At 34.4% G+C, this 22,955-nt stretch overlaps 1 protein-coding gene across 2 annotated transcripts in view; it reads left to right on the forward strand.

Annotated features, from left to right (window-relative positions):
• csmd3a (CUB and Sushi multiple domains 3a) overlaps positions 1 to 22,955 on the forward strand; it is a 288,864-nt gene that overhangs the window by 119,245 nt on the left and 146,664 nt on the right. For both annotated transcript variants that reach the window (XM_058747031.1, XM_058747032.1), the window contains exons 19-25: positions 2,006 to 2,122; positions 3,527 to 3,742; positions 9,005 to 9,193; positions 9,940 to 10,109; positions 10,583 to 10,739; positions 16,613 to 16,804; positions 22,078 to 22,204. In XM_058747031.1, coding sequence (XP_058603014.1) covers positions 2,006 to 2,122; positions 3,527 to 3,742; positions 9,005 to 9,193; positions 9,940 to 10,109; positions 10,583 to 10,739; positions 16,613 to 16,804; positions 22,078 to 22,204 — 1,168 coding nt within the window. The remainder of the gene's footprint in view (positions 1 to 2,005; positions 2,123 to 3,526; positions 3,743 to 9,004; positions 9,194 to 9,939; positions 10,110 to 10,582; positions 10,740 to 16,612; positions 16,805 to 22,077; positions 22,205 to 22,955) is intronic.

Consider the following 22,955-nt stretch of genomic DNA (forward strand, 5'->3'; position numbering starts at 1 on the left):
ACAGATTGTGTTCAGAAACACAATTAGAGATGAGCCACGAGTGTCAGATTTTCTGATTGCACACTTACATCACCAAGAGTTTATCCAATGCGTGTGAATTTTTGTGATATTTATTTTTTTTGTTCATCTGCAGTCACTTCAACATTCCTTGGCAGATGTTAGCATAACATTTAGCTTTGTTAATACGCTTTAAAAATATCCAAATTCTTTCACTTGTTTGCACACAAATCTGAAACATTTTATAAAATAGAATGTGATGAACGTGAAGTACTTTTTAAATTTTACATTATTTATGCATCATTTACACATTTGGCAGACACTTTTTGTCCTAAGCATTTTTCTAAATGAGTTCATGCATTCCATTTTTGTTTATTTATTTATTTCATTTTTCATCTGCAGTCTGCACAAATTTCATGTAAATTGCCACATTCATTTCAATGCACCAACGCACCATTTTACAAAAAGAGCCAAACAAAGCAGAATTATTTTCTATTGTAAATCATTTGTAAAACCATTCTTACATAAATTGCTGTATTCAGTTTAGTGTGACGTTTTACATGAATATTGGACCATTCCAGACATAAATGTCTGTGCAAATTGTTCAGAAAACCACCTCTTACCTAAATCAGAATCAGAATCAGAATGAGCTTTATTGGCCAGGTATGTTTACACATACGAGGAATTTGTTATAGTGACAGAAGCTCCACAGTGCAACAGGACAGGACACAGATAATAAAAGAATAATATACAATATACAAATAGGCAATGTACAAAATAGCAAAAACACAATATATAAGATAGACAATTATGTGTGTACATGTGCAAATTTGAAATGAAAAAATAAGTATGTGTGGTGAATAAATAATGTATAATGGTGTTGTGTGTTCCACGTTTAATGTCCAGTGTTCATGAGATGGATTGCCTGAGGGAAGAAACTGTTCCTGTGCCTGGCTGTTCTGGTGCTCTTTTGCTCACTCTGGATGAGTACAGTTCTTGGAGAGCGGGGAGGGTTGTACCAATGATTCGCTCAGCAGTACGGACAACCTTCTGTAGTCTTCTGAGGTCAGATTTGGTAGCTGAGCTGAACCAGACAGTTATTGAAGTGCAGAGGACGGATTCAAATCGTGATGTGATGAAACCATTCTTACCTAAAATTGCAATCATTTTGGATAAATGTTTTTAACAATGATTTTGCTCTTTCTTTTCACAAATGGTTTACGCAAAATTGTTATTATTTATACATAATTTATAGATTTGGCAGACACTTTTGTGTGCAGCATTTTGTTTTAATTTAAATTAATTTTAATGCATTCCCTGGGAATCAAGCCCATGATTTTGATAGTTTCATAGACATCTCAGTGACATATGTGTGTTTATTTGTTGTGTGCAATTAGATGTCAGAGTTTCAGAAATTCAGTATTAGGACTGGTCAATAAGCCAAGTGTCATTAGTACTTGTGCTCATATTCTAAGATTTGAACAAGCTTCTAAGACTAAGTTTTAAACTTAACACGTCCCACTCTGTTTGTGTGAAAATAAATGCACAGACATGCATTGAAGAAGAATGTCATCGAGACCTGTTGTTGGACTCTTCCGACTCAAACCAGTGAGCAACCACTTTGAAACGGCATAGCAATGCTCATGCAATCATCCATAACCTCCTAGCACCATGGCAGAGAGTTTTGCATGGACATTAGCACTCACTCATTTTCTTAGAAAAACTTTCAGAGACAAAGTAAAGTGGTTGTGACCTTTTCTAGAGACAATGGCAGGTGGAAAGTAGCTCAAACTAGAAGAATTTCTTGTTACTCTCGTTAACCTTTCAGTGGTATTTTTACTTCCGGTGAAGGTTACTCTGCTCTTTGAATTCCTTCAGCTGAACACTGCTTATCTCAACAGAATTCCTGCTCAAAACGGAGCACTAAAAGTGATACGAGAACAGTTGCATATGTGCTTCCTTTAAAGTTCCAGATCTTTTTTAAGATTCCACACGTGTCTTCCTGCAGCTCTGTGCGGAGGCGATGTCCGGGGCCCAGAGGGCATCATCCTCTCTCCTGGCTTTCCAGAGCTCTATCCCAACTCATTAAACTGCACGTGGACTCTGGAGGTCAGCCATGGCAAAGGTACGTACACATGAGATTTCTTCTTGTGCTGTCAGTAGAAGATGAGGGCTCGCTTTTGACATCAGATCTGCCTTAGATGTCCATGAACAGTGTGGATATTTATTTACTGAACACCAGAGGTGGGTAGACTAGCCAACAACTATACTCAAGTAAAAGTACAAGTACTTATAGAAAGAATTTCTCAAGTAAATGAAATAATGCTAGTAGTTACTTTAGTAAGACTAAAAAAGTATCCAATGAAAAAACTACTTTCTTAAATTTCCCGGTACAAATGAGAAACCGCTTCAGATGATTCAGTGCTTGCAGGTAACTGAACAAATCATTCAAACTGATTTGTGAACCAATTCAGACTGTTTTACGACTTGTTTGATCAAGGGCTTGAACAAATGAGGCATCGCTCATGCCCCAGAAAAAAAGAGACAGTATGCTTAGAATAAAATATGCGTTTCTTAACATGTATTGCATTAAAATTAAGTAACGAGAGGAATGTTGCCCAGTGTAGCGGAGTAAAAGTACAGTTGTTGTTTTTCTCTCTCGGTTGAAATGTACTAAAGATAAAGTACCCACTTTTAAATCTACTCTTAAAAGTAAAAATTTGTTTTTTGTTGAACACAGTGTGTGTGCACCGAACAAATACAGTGTAGTTTTAATCACCATATGTGTGAAACTTATTGATTCTTAAATACTAAGATTGATCTTTTAGTCTGCTGTTTCAGCTGATGCAAGAGAACAACTTCACTAGACATTATAGAGCGCACCTCCCATCCAATAATCACAATAAACTTTGTTTTTTTTTACTTTTGATAAGAAACAGTCGCATCTTTCAAATTTTGTATAGACGTGTCAGTTCAAATTGCAGTGGAGCACGAGTGAATACAATCATCTCTTCTTCTTTACTACTAGTTGCTCAGTGTTTCAACTGCGGAAAGACATCAGTAAAACAACTTGTGACCAATGTCATGTAGCATTACATTTACCTCAGGCCAGCAATTCAGAGAAGCATTTCACCAAATATATGCACTGTATTAGCCTATATACTGTATATATTAATTCTATTTTACATTACTTGTTCATAATGTCTAAATTATTTAATGCATTTTTAAATTAATCTGGCATGAAAACATTTTTTTTTTATTTGAGTGGTAATTATTACATCTAAAAATAAAGTGTGATTTTATAGTTTGCGCACTGCTGTTAATTGTAGCCTTTAATATTATAGTAATAATAAAAGGGCTCCCTACTTTACAGCATTAGATGAGATAGATTTCTTTATCCTTAATTTATTTGAAGACACAGCCATTATTTCTCCACTTAACACCTTGTTTCCTTAGATTCCAAGTAATTTTTTTGACATGATGTAGAAGTAAAAAATTGGGGTCCTCATCTGATGCCTCCTCTTCTCAGGTGTGCAGTTCACGTTTCATGCGTTTCACCTGGAGGATCACCATGACTACCTGCTCCTGACAGAGAACGGCAGTTTTGCGCGGCCCCTCGCCCGGCTCACCGGTTCGCAAAGACCCCTGCCAGTCAACGCCGGGCTGTACGGCAACTATAAGGCTCAGCTTCGCTTCATCTCAGACTTTTCCATCTCCTTCCAGGGCTTCAACATCTCTTTCTCAGGTGAAAGAAACCGTGTATACCATTTGAATTTATAGTTCATTTATTTATTTACAGTATTATCAATTAGTTCAATTAGTTTCATTTGCTAAGAATAACTGTAAATTATAAGAAATAGTTAATCTGGAATGAAAGTTATGCAATTTTTGTGCATACCAATGTTATTTTGGAAGGAAAAATGTGAAGAATTTTTTACAAAGCTCTTTTCCATTTCATTAAGGACCAAAAAAGAAGGAAAGAAACAGAGCAGAACTTTTTTTTTTGACTAAACTATTCCTTTAAGGTCAGCGTGATGCATTGTTAGAGGACATGCCGTGATAGAAAGCATCTGCAATACACACAGTTTTATGTAAATTGTTGCATTCAATTTGATGCAACAGTTTACGAACAGAGCCAGATATTCTGAGCAAAGCAAATTACATTTTTCTGTAGATCATTCATAAACCATTCTTGCATAAATTGACGTAATCAGTTCAGTGTGGCAGGTTACATATTGATCCTCACAATTTTCTGTGCAGATTGTTTGTAAAACCATTTACCTAAATTGTGAAATTATAAACCTTTTTACACTTGAAAATTTGCTAACGGTGCAATAATTTACATAAAGGTTGAATTTTTTAATTTTTAATTTTTTCCTCTTTAATGAGAGTGATAGCTGTTACCATCCTGTAGTATAAGATCTAATAATGAATCTTAATCTGAGGATAATATCAAAGGTTATTCTAGGACAAGACCAGTCACTATCGTCATCAGCGCCTACAAGCCTGTTTCTATGAAAAGTCATAGCAGCAATTAGATATAGATGGTGCTCGGTACATTGATAAAGGTAATCAATTGGCAACAGCTTGAGCTTCGTCTCAGTGGCTTATTGAGAGTCTGAGACTTATCAGTGTAGCCGGCAGTCTTCTTGTCAGACTTTAGCGGTGAACTGCTGGCTGATATTAGAGCTGGCTTTGGGCTGCATTTTTCATTAGTCACAGATCCCCACTGGATCATCCTGGTGTGCTGCACGGTCACCACCGGATACCCACTGGGCACTGGGTTAAACTGGGCTGCCGTCTAATGGAATTAGTTGATCCATCTTTTGACGTAAAAGTGGAAAAGAAACATATTTGACAGCTAAATATGAGCTCATAGTCGAGAAACTGCCAGGAAGCAACCGTATTGTAAAGAAGTTGCACCAAATACAGGTTCATGACTGGTTACAGTAACTTTTGCTAACACTTCACTTAAAGCCTATATATACAATGCATTATAAAAGCAGATTTAGTAGTAGTTTTAATGTGTAAATTATGCCATGTAATGCACCCTATAATGCATTCAATAATCTCATGAATAATTATTTATTATACATTTTAATACTTATCTATTCATTGTTACACCTTTAGAAAGTATAATGCATTCAAACACATGGCTAAAAAAACCTTCAAATATTATACTGCATTTTACCTTTGGTAAGAATTATTTATGAAATTATGTAATGCATTACGATGTACATTATGAATACCTTTATAATGCATTATACATAAATACTTTAAGTAAATGGTTATGAAATGGCAGTAACAGGCTTTAAAGGAATAGTTCATCCAAAAATTAAAAATTGATCTTTTTTGTGCCTTCCCATGTCATTACAATCTCATATTTGAGTCTTTTCCCCAGGAATATTGTGAAGAAGTTTTACACAGCTCTTTTCCATTCAACTAAGCTCCAAGCTCTTTTGTGTTAGAGACAGGGTTATTATCATTACCTAAAACTATATTTAAGATGGGAAAAAAACTTTCATTACTTCAAATAAGCGATAGCTGAAATATTTTTTATTTTAAATTTAAATTTTAATTCACAAAATGTTTTCATTTTTGCTTTGTTTAACTTGAAGTACTAAAATGATTAAAACTTAATAACCTACAATAAAAAAAAAATAAAAAATTACAGGATGTAGAAAAAATACAAAAAATACACAACTAAATTACTATACATTAAAAATTGTGTGTGTGTGTTTAAATGAAAGTGCAAACAGACAAAAATATTACGAAACTATAACAGTGTATATGATACTAACACTGGTTACAGGAAAAACAGCCTTCCAGTTGGACAGATTTTTCATTTTTGGCTGAACTATTTTTTTTAGGTCATCGTGATACATTGTTAGAGGACATGCCGTTCTGATAGAAAGCCAAGTTGTGAGAAGAGCCCATAGGGTTTGGCTCATGTTTACTGAGCCATCATATACATTAATTAAGGACTGAGTTATGAATACCCATACAATTATCCAGAAGCCAAGTTCCTGTATTAGCCTAATATATAGTCCCCAATGAAAACTGCGGTTGACCTTTTTCTGGTACTGAATATTGATGGGATTGACAGAAGCAGACATGCATAATGCGAAAAATATCAGGCATACAACTGCAGACAAAAGCTTTCCACCATTAACATTCCAGCATTAATGTTGAAAGTTCAAGGACGAGAACTGATATCTTTACGTAATATGAAATCTATTCAATTTTCTATACAGCCACAGAGTGACAAGGTGGAAGCTTTCATATGCTGAACACATCGTGTTTCTAAATAGATTTGAAAATTTGATATTAGAGCTCAGAGGAAGCAAAAGTGACAAACAAGCAATTCATGTCATTGCCATCGACCATCAAACATCTGAACTCATTGCTCCTCTGCACCGAGCGCCAGGATCTAATTGAAACCGCAGCTGCGGTCGTTTGCTAACCGTTTCTGCATATCATTTACATATGTGGAAATGATTCACACTGTTCCTATCATAGCTCTAATTGATTGTTTGAGTGTTTGCAGATAACCCAGGGTAAATGTTCACTCTCTGATTACTCTGTGATTCATGATTTGATGTTAAACGAGACATTGGTTGTATATCAAAACTGAAGTGCTAAAATAAAGCAAAAAGAAGACCTGGGTGTCTTTTATCAGGAATAAATTTGAAAATATTTTAATAACAATTATTGTGACAATTCTTCTGCCAAATACTTGACAATAGTTTAAATATTTGCATAATCTTCAGTAATTAGCACTCCTCTGGCAAAGAATGGGACGTTTACCAAGTTGCTAAGCTAATAGTGCATCCCTTTAAGCAGAAAAAAACACAAAGTACTCAAAAATAGATAAAACTGTTTTTTTTTTTTAAATAAACTGTTTTCAATCAGTACTTTTTGGACATTTAATAGCAATTATTAATTTTTTCTGCTTTTTTTGTTTGTTTTTTTGTTCAAGCTGCTTACTGTTTGGAGCATCTGCAGTGCATCAATGATTCTTAAAAGAATAGTTCATCCAAAAATTTGCTGAACATTAGGCCATCCAAGATGTAGATGAGTTTGTTTGTTTATCAGAACAGATTTTGAAAAATGTAGTATTACATCACTCGCTCACCAATGGATCCTCTGAAGTGAATGGGTGCCGTCAGAATGAGAGTCCAAACAGCTGATAAAAACATCACAATAATCCACAAGTAATCAACACCACTCCAGTCCATCAGTTAACATCTCGTGAAGCGAAAAAGCTGTGTGTTTGCAAGAAACAAATCCATCAATAAGAGATTTTGACTTTAAACCGTCACTTCTGACTAAAATATCCATAATCCATAGTCCATAATCCAACAGTTCCTCCAGTGAAAAAGTCAATCCCCTGTTGTCCCCCAGACTGGTTTTGCTTGTACACCGTGCTTGATCTGTGCAGATTTCTCTCCTGATTGAGATGAGACACCTTTTTCACTGGAGAAAGCAATATTATGGATAGAGGACTAATATTTTTCCTGCAAGTTAAAAAAAGTCTTAAAGGGTTAGTTCACCCAAAAATGAAAATTTGTCCATGCTTTACTCACCCTCAAGGCATCCTAGGTGTATGACTTTATTCTTTCAGATGAATCCAGTCGGAGTTATATTCAAAATTGTCCTCTTTCAAGCTCTATAATGACATGGGCGGGTGGTAGTGTTCAACAGTGCAAATGTAGTCAAATAAAGCGTGTGCAAACATATTAAAACGTGCATCACATGGCTCCTGGGGGTAAATAAAGGCCTTCTGTAGCGAATTTATGCGTTTTTGTAAAAAAAAAAAATCCATATTTAAAACGATATAAACACCTTTTTCTCACTTCTGCTAACTGTCGTAGGCGGAAGTGTTCCGGCGGATGACGTAGGACGAATGCATAGCGTAAGCGGCGGTGATAAATGACGAATACGGAAGTGCGAAAACGCCGGTCACGAATTAGACGCACAAAATGAGGATTTGTAAAGAAAAATGTTGGAGGATTTCGATATAAGCCAAGAGGAGACTGGTTTACCTTTGGTAAAGTAAGGAAACTTTGCTTCCTTTGCTCCTGTAAACAAACATTGGTTTTCGCGAGACTCACACGCGCATGCGCTGCGCCGGCGTCCTATGTCATCCACCGGAAAGGCAGTCTCTCGAGAACGCGCATACGACAGATAGCGGAAGTTACACAAAACTTTTTATATAATTTTAAATATGGATATTTGTCTTACAAAAACGCATCGATTCGCTACGGGAGGCCTCTATTCACCCCCCGGAGATGTGTGATGCGCGTTTTAATATGTTTGCACACGCTTTATTTGACTACGTTTGCACTGTTGAACACTACCACCCGCCTATGTCATTATGAAGCTTGAAAGAGGACAATTTTGAATATAACTCCGATTGGATTCATCTGAAAGAAGAAAGTCGTATACACCTAGGATGGCTCGAGGGCCAGTAAAGCATGGACTAATTTTCATTTTTGGGTGAACTAACCCTTTAATGATAGGTTTGTTTATTATAAACACATACATTTTCAATCCACAAGACACTAATGGACTGGAATCGTGTGGATTATTGTATATTATATATTTATCAGCTGTTTGGACACTCATTCTGACGGCACCCATTCACTGCAGAGGATCCATCAGTGAACATGTGCTGTAATGCTAGATTTATCTACATCTGTTCCAATGAAGAAACAAACTCATCTGCATCTTGGATGGCCTGAGGATGAGAACATTTTCTGTGCATATTAATTTCTGGGTGAACTATTACTTTAAAATACTGCCTACGTCAGCAGCTCACTAGGTTTCAGAATTAATTCCTTTAGTTTTTACCGTTTACATGAATTATGTTTGTCACATCCAGCAAGCCGTATTGCAATAAGTTTTAGCATACAACAAGATTCAACCTGTATAGCATAATGCACCAGCAAATGAGGTCATCTAGGAAAGTTTCCGGCTAAACTTTTTGCCTGTTTGTTTTGTTCAGAATATGATTTGGAGCCATGTGAGGACCCTGGTGTGCCTCAGTTTGGCAGACACAGCGGTGGCAGATTTGGCATCGGCGACACCCTGACGTTCTCCTGTGACCTTGGTTACCGCCTGCAGGGTGCTCGAGAAATCACTTGCCTGGGCGGTGGGCGGCGCATATGGAGTGCACCTCTGCCAAGGTGTGTGGGTACGTGGTCAGCTGCTCTCATTCGCTTGGACGTCCAGAGTTTGACAAGTCTCCATGGTTGCATTTGAGCTCAACGAAGACTAGTATTGAGTATTGAGTTGTACTGTATGTTAATGGTGTACTACTCAAAGCATGCTGCACAGTATGCTATATACTACTTAATATACGTATTATACACCGAAAAATAAATTTACTTATAACAATTTTCACTCTAAAATTGCTTGTAAATTTGTCTTTTATGTAGAAAAATTATTATTTTTAGAGTGTACTTATTGTATACTATATATTACTTATTATTAAAATAGTACTTCAGTAGTATGCAGTATGCATTGATAAACATTTTAAATGGTATTGGTATTATAAATTGCAAGCATGTTTCATGTTTAATTCAGTGATTGGCATCTAATTATGTAAATAAATGTGGTTATTTAATTTCTAACCCTTTGGCAGTGTAATCAAATAACAAAGTCATGAAAAAGAAACTGCGGATGATATTCATATGTTGAAAATGGAAGGTCAAGTTGAACGCATTGCATTGATACAGTACTGACTCTAATGCAACTAATGAGTGACCAAATGTTGTTCAATGTGTTTTTTTTTTTTGTTTTTATAAATCTACTGCATGTTTTGAAGATATGCTGTCTTTCTGGATACCAAATTTTTTGCCTTTTCCTTTATTTCCCCAAATTTACACTTTTTCCGCATTGCTTTTCTACTATGTCACTACGGTTCCCCATTGTCCGTAGCTGAGTGCGGCTCAACCGTTTCCAAGAACGCCGGTGTCCTGTTGTCCCCAAACTACCCCCGCAATTACGAGAACAACCACGAGTGCATCTACAACATTCAAGTACAAGCAGGAAAAGGAATCAACATCTCAGCTAGCACCTTTAATCTGGCTCAAGGTGACGTTCTCAAGGTGAATATTACCTATACTCCCATGCCGGTTTGTACAAGCGTGCAACACACATTCAATTGATTCTAAAAAGTACCAAAAACAGTTAATTTAATTGAAAATGTACTGTTTTACGCAATATTCTTCTATTTGCAATGCATATTAATGCTTAAAGCAGTGTATTGTGTTTTTTCTGGTATTTTATTTGGGCGTTAGTCTAAGGCGTTTTTCAATGTTAGTTTTTTTTTTCTTGCTACTTGTTTAAGATGGTTCAGAGAACATTTAAAGTGACATTCTCGTTATGTTTGCAAAATGATAAAAATGTAACATTCCCTTCATGTTTTTTTTTCTTCTAATATTCACATAACCAAGAATGGATTTTTGAGAAATTTCTGAGAACATTCAGAAATAACGTTTTCATAACATTACTAAAACATTCTTAGAACATATTTCATTGGCTGAGAAACTATATAGACTTTTCTGGTCTCTTTTCCCAGTTGTATGATGGTCTTGACAACACAGCAGAAGTTCTGGGAGGTTTCTCAGGTTCCTCTTTGTTGGGTCAGTCATTGACCAGCACATCAAATCACCTGTGGCTGGAGTTTTATTCTGATCAAGAGGATACGGCCGAGGGTTTTAAGCTGGTTTACACCAGTAAGTCTTCTTGTACACTTACTTTCTTCCACACTGTTTGTAGAAGCTCACACACATTAGAGCTCCCAGTCTTTAATCTGTCACAACCAGTCTTAGATTACATGAATTAAGTAGCCTTTTGCAAGCTGCCTCCGTGGTGTAGCTTTTATTACCGAAAAGTGAAAATAAAGTCAGTCTGCGTTCATTAGGCACTTGCTGCAGAAATCAATTGAGTTGAGTTCATTTGGGGTGTTAAAATTCTTGTGAAGAGCTCAGAAGCTCCTAAAACTAGTCGAGTGTCGCCCACAAGCTAACAGAAGCAATAATCGAGTGGGACATGTAACATCAACAGCGTTTCACTAATATTTCAGACTTGATGAGCTTTTCTGATAATTAAATTCAGTCCTCCCAAGACTGCAAATGACTGTACTTTTATTAGTCCCATCTGGATTTCATAAAGTTGCAATTAAAAAGGCTTTTCTAGTACAATGCTTCACCATAATTTACTGATAAATGAGAGTCCGCTGTGGGAATGTGTCTGAGTGTTGAACTCCTCCACCCTTGCAAATGTTCCAGCGTCTTCACAGTCTTCTTAAAGATTTATTCAAAACTCTGGGTTTCATAAGATTTTTTTGTTTTTGTTTTTCAAAGTCTCTTATGCTCACTAAGGCTGCATTTATTTTATTTTTTTATCTAAAATACAGTAAAATAGTGATATTGTGAAATATTATTTTAATTTAGAAAATTTGTTTTCTATCTGAATATATTTTAAAATATAATTTATTCCTTTGATGCAAAGCTGAATTTTCAGCATCATTACTCCAGTCTTCGTTGTCACATGATCCTTTAGAAATAATTCTAATATGCTGATTTGCTGCTAAAAAAAAAACATTTCTGATTATTATCAATGTTGAAAACAATTGTGCTGCTTCATATTTTCATGGAAACTGTGATGCATTGTTTTCAGGATCCTTTGATGAATAGAAAGTTAGAAAGAACAGCATTTATTTGAAATATAACATTTTTTTAACATGATACTAAAATAATACTTTTAAGTTTTTTAACATTATAAATGTCTTTACTGTCAATTTTTGGTCAATTTAATGTGTCCTTGCTGAATAAAAAATATTAATTTATTTCTTTCTTTCAAAAAAATAAAAAATAAAAAAAATCTTACCAACTCTAAAATTTTGAACAGTGGTGTACATATAAAGGTTTACATTTATGATGCTGTCAGTGAATTAATATAGTACAAAAATGAACATTCGCTGAGTGTCTGACAGCATTGAAAATTGGCTTTGGTAGGTAAATAAAATGTTACTTTATGTTAATACAAGTGATTTACAAAACTGTAAGAAACTATTTTTAATAGGAACTGAAATTTAGGATGCTTTAGATTGTAAGAATGATAATCTGACCATTGTGGATGTAAATAACAGGAGCGACTAAGCAACGTAATTGCAACTAAATTTAGATGTCATTACATGTGACAAAATACAGTATTTATTTAGAAAAATAATGTGAAATACAGTTTTATGGGCAGGTGTAATAATTATTTAATTTTGGACGCTGTGTGTACATTTCTACGTAGGAATGCCTACAGATGTGAATGAGATTTCCCTCTCACCTCACAGCGGAATATATTAGCTCAATTAATTTTCATTTCTGGATTAATATCTTCATTTCATTGTCAGCTTGAACTGTATAATTGTTCCCAGCACTCGCTGCAGCACACACACGGTTTATTGCTTTTGTAATGAAACCCTTTGAATTAGCAGCATTTTATGCATGGATTATTAGTGCCATTGAGAAAGCAAAGAGACTCTTAATTTCCTTTGTTTGAAATTATAGGTTTTTCTTTTCTCATGAGAAGTTTTCTAATGTGTCTACCACAGTTCACAGTGCCGTATTATTTGATATCTTAATCATAAAGCGTGCACAGGCTCTGCAGCAGGATTATAGCTGTTGTAGCGTAGCGTAACGTCCCAGCGTGAGGAAAACATGATTGTTAATGAGGTTACCGGCGGTACTGAGCACCGCTTCAGCTCTTTGACAATGGAGGAGTGACTTACTAATGCCCGGTGCTGGAGGCGTTCAGATGGACTTGCTCATTTGCTGCGTGGCACTAACAGCCTCTCATTTGTCTATCAGGCACTGATAACATGCTAAATTACATCCCATGCATTTGGATTTTGACCTTAGCTGTGCTAAAAAGAAAAAGTGAGAACTCAGAACAAAGTGTCTTTTAAAGGAACAGTTCACCATATTTAGTTGCACGCCATTTCACTTAGTTGATTTGTTTTATTTAATATAAGTAAGGAATAATTGACGACGGGCTATTGTGAGTAGGATTATTTCTTCCGCATCTCATCCAACGCCTCCGTTGCTAATTCCAAAATGTAATTTTAAACCTAGTAACTGAAGTTTGAGTCGTTGATAGCAGATTAATGCAGTTAATACAGTTAATAATTAAGTTATGAGAGAGAGAGAGAGAACTACCTCTGTGCGTCTCTCAATAGTGTTCGGCAGCAACGTCTGTAGTTATAGTGAAACTTAGTTCCTTTTCTTCACGAACAGCGCCGTTGTTGTTACCTCGCTTGTGAGAAGTCATGTAGTTTTTAAGTTGTTAAACTACTGATAAAATCGTCAGAGTAGCGCTAACAACATTAGCGCGATGTATGTTAGTGTGTGTGCAACTAACGTTAACTGTTATGTGCTTTCCGTACATAATAAAGCGTAATTTTGTGGCAAAAACATGGACATGATCTGTCGTTTTTATCCTTTCGTTTACTATATTTATTTGTTTGGCCAGTATCGTTGTGGGTTTTGGTTATTTTGCTGTTGTAATACCTTATTGTAAGAAATCATTTGGAGAAGTGATATGGTCATATATCATATATAATATAATATCCAGTAACTTGCATCAAACATTAAATATTATCGAACAATGTATCTTTTAAAGGAATATTTGACCACATATATATATATATATATATATATATATATATATATAATATAAATTCAGTTAGTATAGAATAGAACAATTTCCAGTAACAGTCAGCATTAAAAAAACAAACGGTAAATATGATAAAACAAAAAATCTTTTCAAGGAATCATTTGCAGATTATTATATTATATTCTAATATATTATATTTCCTGTAGAAAACAGCATAAAAAACTAAATAAAAAAATCACACATTAAATATCGGAACAGTTTGCCCAAATAATTTAATTTAATTTAATTTAATTTAATTTAATTTAATTTAATTTAATTTAATTTAATTTAATTTAATTTAATTTAATTTAATTTAATTTAATTTAATTTAATTTAATTTAATTTAATTTAATTTAATTTAATTTAATTTAATTTAATTTAATTTAATTTAATTTAATTTAATTTAATTATTTGGGCAAACTGTTCCGATATTTAATTGATCACCAAGTCATCATAATAGAATGTCATCACAAGAATAAATTATATTAAAACAGTAATAATATTTCACAATAGTAATAGTTTACTGTATTTTAATCAAAGCCTTGGTGAATTAAGATACTTTTTTTTTTTTCATTTCAAAAGCATTATTTTATTTTATTTTTTTCATTATTTCCAACTGTCATAAACTCTCAGCTTATTCTGCCCACTTACACTTGTAGTGGTGGGCTGGTATATGTTTAAGTGGGCAGAATAATCTGTAGTCAAAAGTACTGTACTCTCTGAGTTTACCGTGTGTCAATAACATGAATGCGATATTCTCTTGATTAATTCTGCTACTGCTGTTTGATTTGATATGAGTGTTCACACAAAACTAGATTCTAGAGCTGAACAAATCCACAGTTATCCATAAACTCTCTATAACATCCTCTGTGTTTTCATCTCCTGTCAGTAAAGTCTTAATTAGCAGGCTCAGTATTGCTCATGTTATTGTCTCGCAGTATTATCAGCATGCACGTTCATATAAATGTGAATATTATTGCTGTGGGTTTATTTCTTTGTTTTATGTGCATAACAAGGTTACATTATGCAGACTCAAAGTGAATTTCATAACGCCGTGTGTCGGTCCGCTGGGACGGTAACTCCTGGTGGGCTTGGATTGTGATTCTTTCACCCACACCTAGTTTTAATGAATTAATTAGCTGTATCATTCTCTCGTTAAAATCTGATTAGGATTAAATGGTTGGAATGATATTATTTGTGCTGCTGTTCACTGTAATTGCATATGACATAGGAAATACACAGGAAATTGTGTTTGCTTGTAAAATTTAATTGTACAAATCAGAAAGGAGAGAGTGGGAAACTTCATTTGGAGGCTCGGGGACAATGTTGCAGCCCTGCAGTTCAGCTGATTTCAGAGGTTAACTTTGTTGAAGTGATTGATATGATTGTTATGAAGCAGAAAAACAATTTGGAAATCCTTTCGAAATTTCTTTTTACACATTAAAAAGTATCTGGGCACCCTTTTTGATTAATAGGATTTGCTCTTTTAGCTTTACACATACAGTGCTGCTGGTTTGTCTGAATGAGCGAATTCCCACATCCTTGTTCCAACTTCTAATGGAAAACCGTTCCTGAAGAGTGGACAGTTTTATACAGTAGCAGTAGGAAGGACAGACTTCATATTAATACCCATGGTTTTGAAATTAAATGCTCAGCAAGCATGTTTGGATGCACGTACTTCTGGTCTTGTACTGTATTTTGAACTCCAGCAGCTTGGTGTAATTCCACACATTGCTGGGTGGTCTCTAACACGTCGGTTGGGTGTTTCTTCAACTGTGGCAACCTTTGATCATGTTAATGTTTAGAAAATAAATATTGTTAAAACACACATTTCACACTCTCTCTAATGTATTTAGGTTTGTCTTTTTCCCCTCCTGATGTCTGATAGCATTTTGTGGTGGAATAGACACTTTTTTTGTTGTTGGTAATTTATGCATAATTTGTTTTATACTTGCTTTTTATGCATCCTACTAAATATTTATGTAAATACCATCCTAAATAATGTATATGTATATATATATATATATATATATATATATATATATATATATATATATATATATATATATATATATTGTTTTTTTTACGTTCTGTGTCAGATTTTTACTTACAGTGTACTTTAATCTCATTGGTAACCAAGTACAAAAACATTTGAATAAATTGATGTGTGTGATGGAAATTTGTGATGGAAAGTGAGTAATTTTTGTAAAACTATATAATAAATTATTTTGATCCAATAAATTTTGAAATGTTTAATATTACCCTTTAAATAATGATTTAATGTAAAAATAAAATAAAATAAAATAAAAATCTGTAACATGTTATTTCAGCTAGTTGCCAAACCAACATTTCTTGTTTTTATTACTTGAAGTATTAAAATATCTAAAACTAAATCAAATAAAATCCATAAATGCAGATTAATAATACAGATTAATAACAACATTTCTTGTTTTTATTACTCAAAGTAATACAAGAATAAAAATAATAGTAAAAAAAAAGAATAAAAATTACAAAAACACAATACAATTACTCAAATTTACTCCTAAAATATCATTGATATATAATTAACTATCAGTGATACTAAAATAATACTGAGTAATAATTTTATTATATTTCATTTTTCATTTAAAAAAAAATATTACTAAATATTTTCATAGGAATTTTCATGTTTTAAGATTAAAAGTATGGGACTGAGATGAGTGAAACATAAATAAATAAATCTGGAAAAATAAAAAAATGAAGGCATGGTAAGATGTTTCCAAGCAAGAAGTTTTAAAAGATGTTTTAATGTGACCTTCATATAGCATTAATCTTGAAATCTCAAAAAACTAAAACCGCCCCCTGGGAGCACTTAAAAACACCCACTGATGTTCCTCTTTCACATGCTTTTCTCCTCCAGGTTTTGAACTTTCTCATTGTGACGAGCCCGGTGTGCCTCAATTTGGATCCAAAGTCAGCGACCAAGGCCACTTTGCTGGCAGCGTGGTTACGTATCGCTGTGATCCTGGCTACAGTCTCCATGGCAGCAGCATATTGAGATGTATGACAGGCGAGAGACGGACGTGGGACCACCCGCTCCCCTCATGCATAGGTAATCCATTGCAACCCTTCAGATGCAGCAGGACGAGACATCAGCTTCATTCAGAATATCTTACTACCATACATAGCTGCAGTGTATGTATAAAACAGCAATGCATTTTCATAATCAATAAGTAGTAAGCTAGTGTTTTGTGCCAAACACAGCCACTGGCATGTGCATCCTTAATCCTGAGCATTTATCTTTACATGGATTCCACTTAATTGCAGTTGCAGCTGTGTTCGTTGTGTGTCTACAAATACCTCGCATGTTTTTGTTGTGAATAATTGATCTGCGGGAATGTGGCTGTCACGCGTCCTGCACCGGCAGCTCCGTGTTTGATGTGTTTACAGCCTGCTTTTAGTCCTTCACCATCTTACACGTTTTACCCAATTAAACTTTAATCCCAGTGCATTGTGAGGATTTGTGTAATTGTCTTGTTTTGTTCACCTTATATGACTGCTTCATGTAAAAACAAAAGACTGAAGTTGACGTGTGTAATTTTTCTGATTTTGAGTAATTTCTTTTATCCCATTTTAATGTATTGAGACAACTTTAAGTAAGCCATGGCTATGCTTTACAGTAAGGTTCGGTTCATTGCCATTAGTTGCATTAGGTAACATCTACTAACAGTTTTCACAGCATTTTTCATAATTATTTTATTTTATTTTACAAACTATAATGTTAATGAACCTTGAAAAATTAAATACATTTGAATTAAATTGTAATAAATGATGAATATATAAATTTTATTTTTTAAATATTTAAATTATTTATAAATATATCAATTCTATATATAAATATAATATATATATAATTTATTTTGTTGTTGTTATATAATATATATTGTTGTTGTTGACTGTTAACATGCAAATCATGTTGTATAACATAGAAATCAGAAATGAGTTTTCGAGCATGTTTAGGCCCTCAAAAATGCGATTCATTTTGGAGAAGAAGAAACCGAGCAATTCCAATATAATTATATATATACACAAATACACAAACAAATGAGTTCATGTGTTTAAAGAAATGAATTAAAACAATTTTTAAAGAAATGATTAGTTTTTTTGAAAGAAATTTTTAGTTTCTACGAGATATAAATGCAAAGTAATTTTCGAGCTTTATCAAGTTACTTTTAATTTGGATTAAATGAATTGTGCAACAGGAAAGTGTATTAAGCATGTTGGTTGCAACATTGATTTCTTGTTGACTGTTAACATGCACCAATTCATCTTGGTGTCGCTTGCTTATTTGGTCAGTCGAGAACTACAAATCATTTAGCTTAGCAATGCGAACTTAGATGTTTACTGGTTGTGTATGTATTTTGCCGTTCAAGGGTTCATTTGCATTGTTAATCAGAGATTGGTTCATTGCTCAAATCCTGAGTTTAATGTGCCTATAAGAGCTTGTACTCTTAATGACTAGATAATCTCTTGCTCACGTAGCCTTGAGATTTATACAGTGCAAACATGAAATACTCATGGGGAAAATGTTTTTTGAGTACATACTCATTTGGAGAGTGAATATTTATAATTAACATGTTGAAAAGACCAGCATATGTTGTGTTTTGGATGCTTTTTGCTGCTTCCCAGAATGGGATGTTGTCCAGGATGGCGACTTGGCCACCAGCTGCATAATTATAGACAGCTGAGATGCTCTAACTTCTTAACCTGTTAATCGCATTAAATAACTAGATTTCTGCATGCCCTTCCACTAGTTTTCCCTGCAAGGCATTAGCCAGTTAAAGCATATTGTTTGCTGGTTATCAGTATAAGTATGTTTTGTGTACTTTCACACTTATTAAGCATGGCTGTATGGGTTGCTCTACCCTCAGGTGACATGATTTTATTCTTGTATAAATTAATTATCCAGCATGCTGTTTTTATGACCCTAAATTAATTGCGGGACCACATGGATTATTTATACTTTTAAAAATTTTGTCGTGCTGCATGACCATTTGAACTACGAAAAGTTCAAACCAGTTATAGCACATAAAAACGTATATTTTCTTATGTATAACTTTTTAAATTATATGTTAATTAAAAATGCATATTATTTGTCATCTGCCCAACTAAACAACTGCAGGTTGTGCAGATTAGTATTGCCCATCTGAAACCATATAAGATCTTGAAATTATTATTTATTTATTAGTCAGTGTAAGCTATGGAAGCTTGTTTCCTCCACTGAATAAAAATAAATAAATAAATACAATAAAAAGGTCTTTTCTCACAATTCTGACATTTTTCTCAGAATTTTGTGGTATTAACCCACAAATTTGAGTTGTACTGTTAGATTGATGAGATATAAACTCACAATAAAGTAAATATAATATAAATATAAACTTTGTTACTTTTTTCTCAGAAATGCAAGTTTATTTATTGCAATTCTGAGTTCATAACACACAGTTGCAAGTTATAAATTCAGAATTGTGAAATATAAACTTGCAATTATAAAAAAATGTCAGAATTGTGAGCTTACCTTTTTCCTCAGAATTGGAAACTAGCAATTTTAAGTTTATATCTCACAATGAGAGAAGTCATCAGAATTGTGATTTCATATATTAATTTTGAAACACAAGTCAGAATTCCAAGATTTAAACTCAGAATTCTGAAAAAAAAAGTCAGAATTTTGAGATTTAAACTCAGACTAGCCAAACCGGCTCTTACCAGGATAAAAAAGCCTGGAATATGTGCCTTTTTTTCAAAAGGGAATTGTCTGGTTTCTCTTTCTTTGTTTCCAAATCAGTCACTTAAAGTTTCATTTCACTAAACATGCTACCTTAGAAGGCAGCTGCCTGTGTAGTCAGCACAGATAGATCAAAGAAAAAAGCCTCAGTCTCAAAATGCTTCAATCCCATGCAAACTATAAAAGAACTTCACGTAAGTTGATTGGTCTCCTGCAGTCATCAGTATTTATGAGTCCAGCATGAACTTGCCTTTTGTATGATGAAATTGATGAACAATAGAGCAGTCAGGATGGAGTAGCCGTGCTCTCTGTAGACAGTATCTGTTGAGCAGATGCTAGAAGCTTGCCTCGGGGGTCTGCTTGCTCTTATGACAGCACCTTGGGAATTTAGACATCAAAATGGTGCACATTGAGTATGTGCTAAATATTTCATGCAAAAGCTAGCTGATAAATGCCTCACTTTATAAAGCTATTTTCCCTCTTCACAAAACAGATCACATGCAATTAATAAATGCAATATAAAATATTCATTTTTCTAGGTTCTGGAGTTTTTCCTCAATTACTAAGTAGGTAGTTGTTCACCATACAGATCACTTTCTGCTGTTATTTCTGTTAAGATTGATTTTTTTAATCATTCTATCTGGGTTTTTAGAGATCTTAGTGCTGTATGTGTAAAAAGTAAAGTAGGATGTCCGGCAAGCACAATTTGACACTATATAATGCAAGGGGTTTAGGAGTGGTTGCTATGGGGTTCTACTAAGTTGCTTGAGTGATTGCTAAGATGTGGCTAGGTGGTCGATAAGGTGTGCTAGGGTGTTCTTTGTTGCAATTACTTTTGCTCATACTCTGGGTTAGAGGTCACTTGTCATGCATGTTTGAACCACATATAGTGATCATAATATCATTGAGTATTGGTGGTGAGCTTTTGCAAATTGGATAGTTGTAAGAAAAAAATAGTATGTGCACTTTCAGGCTGCTGCATTTTACTGCATTTCATTGGCAATGCTGGTCTGTATAGTGTCACAACCCGGTTATTGTTTAACGTGGATCGCTGACGAATAACATGCACTTTTTTGTTTTCAAGATTCATTTTTAACACATAATATCATATACTCTCAGAAAAAAAGATACAAAACTGTCATTGGGTTGTACCCTTTCAAAAGGTACTAATATGTACACTTTTGTTGTCAACTTGCACATTCAGAGTGCTAATATGTACAATTTAGGGGTAGATAAGATTAATTTATTGCTTGTACCTCAAGGTGAAAGTTTGTACCTTTTTTTCTGACAATGTAGAGACTTGAGGGTGTGCTTTTGTGACTTGGAGCATTTAAAAAAAAAAAAAATTTTAAAGAATAGTTCACCCCAAAATAAAAAGTTTGTCATCATTTATTCGCCCACATGTCATTCAAAACCTGTATGAGTTTCTTTCTTATTTTGAACACAAAAGAAGATATTTTGAAGAAACAAACTAGGGAACCATATTAGGGAAATAAATACTATGGAAGTCAATAGGGACCATTAACTGTTTGATTACCAGCATTTTTCAAAATATCTGCTTTTATGTTTAAACATAAGAAGGAAACTCACACAGGTTTGGAACTTTTGGGTGAACTATTCCTTTAAATTTGATAAGTAATATCCAATATTAATTAGAGCATTTATATTAATTTTTAAAACGTTATACATGTACAGTTTCGCAGTTCATTTAAATGATCATGCAGTAAGACAAATTAATTTCAAAAAGGAGTTGCAAAAATATTGACAGGTTTCCCAAACCCTGCGCTGCTTTTCCATAGGTTGAACAAACGCAAAGTCTTGCCCTAAACTCACGTGATTGGTTGATTCAAAGTGTTGCTCTACACTTATGGCGCTCAAGTAAAAAGAGCAATGTTTTGATTTTGTGTTTACACTATTCAGGGGAATCAGCCTATGAATGGTTTACTTAGTTGTCTCTGCATATTGAACTTGAATATCTGAAAGTATTAAAAAAAAAATGAGACACACTCTAGCTCTAAAGAAGCCATTGAAAATATATCAGACGTAATAATCTCTAGGGGCGGCTGTCTTTTTCTCGAGTGTTTGTCTCTGCGTTCATTAAATTACCATTGTAATGACAGTAGTTTCTTTGTCACGAGGAAACCTGTTCGCTCATGAGAAGAGCGTTTGCTCCGGCTGATCCGTAATGCTCTACAGAAACAAGTGCTTTAATGAGCGATGTAGTGCAGATATTGTGTCTCGCCATAATGAATATGATAATACTTCCTTTATTTTTGTGATATATACAGCGGTCCACAGCTTTTCATGCAAGACCAAGCTCATAAATAACGTGGACAGAGTTTTAACATTTAATTAATAACATGCACAAGCAACGTAGTTAAAAGCGGCGTCTCGTGCATGCATAATTACGGCCTATTGTTGCACAGCCACGTCGGGACGGTGAGGGGGCGGCGTGGTCGTGTCTGATCCAGCAAAAGAGATTCCAGCGGCCCGAGTCTCCGCAGAGCTCATCATTAATGGCAGAAAGAAAGCTCTGACTGAATTCATCATCTTCGTGGGTGGGAGTTGACAGCGCAATAACTTCTTGTTTTGATCTATTGTAGCGGAGTGTGGGGGAAGTTTTAAAGGTGAGTCATCAGGACGGATACTGTCTCCAGGATACCCGTTTCCGTATGACAACAACCTCCGTTGCACGTGGACCATCGAGGTGGACTCCGGCAACACAGTCAGGTGACTGATTATTAAGGTGGAAATGCAGCTCATTAAGTCACTGGCGAGAGATTAATTCATATTTTAGCCTGATGTGTACTGTCAGTGTCTTGGTGATATTGAAGCTCAGATTGCTGAAAGCCATAATGGGTATTTAGAGAGCCGGTTAAAGGCATTCATTTGAGGAATTGCACAGGAGAGAGTCAAGCTTATTAATGTTAAATAGATTGCATTGACCCTGACCTCAAGTGAAGTATGTCTACCTCTACATGCTGGAAAATGTCATCCTATTTTTTTATGATTGAGGTCTTTGACCTGTTTACAGTGTTGCATGAGGGATGAGCTTTCTCAGTAAATAAGTGATTAAAGTCTGCTTCAAATCATTATTGGTAACACTTTACAATGCTGTCCCATAAATTAATGTTAGATAATGCATTAACGTTAGTTAATACTTTAATAAATACAACTGTTAGTTGTTAGTTCATATCAGCTCAGGTCCAATTAAGGTAAAGTGTGTCATTTTTTGTCAGCAGAATAATAATGTTTCTCAAACTGTCATATTAGTTTCTTTTATTGTCCTTTTATGGTGCTTTTTTTGTATCTTGACAGCATCAGAAATGTTGCCAGCTGAAGTAGAAAAAAATGACTAGAACTCAAAATAATTTAAAGTTTGTGTGCTTTAGAAGTACTTTTCTCACTTAGTTCATGTTAAAGGGATAGTTCACCCAAAAATGAAAATTCTGAATTTCTTTCTTCCGTTGAACATAAAAGA

Source organism: Onychostoma macrolepis, chromosome 16 (genome assembly GCF_012432095.1).
Source record: "Onychostoma macrolepis isolate SWU-2019 chromosome 16, ASM1243209v1, whole genome shotgun sequence".
NCBI lineage: Eukaryota > Metazoa > Chordata > Actinopteri > Cypriniformes > Cyprinidae > Onychostoma > Onychostoma macrolepis.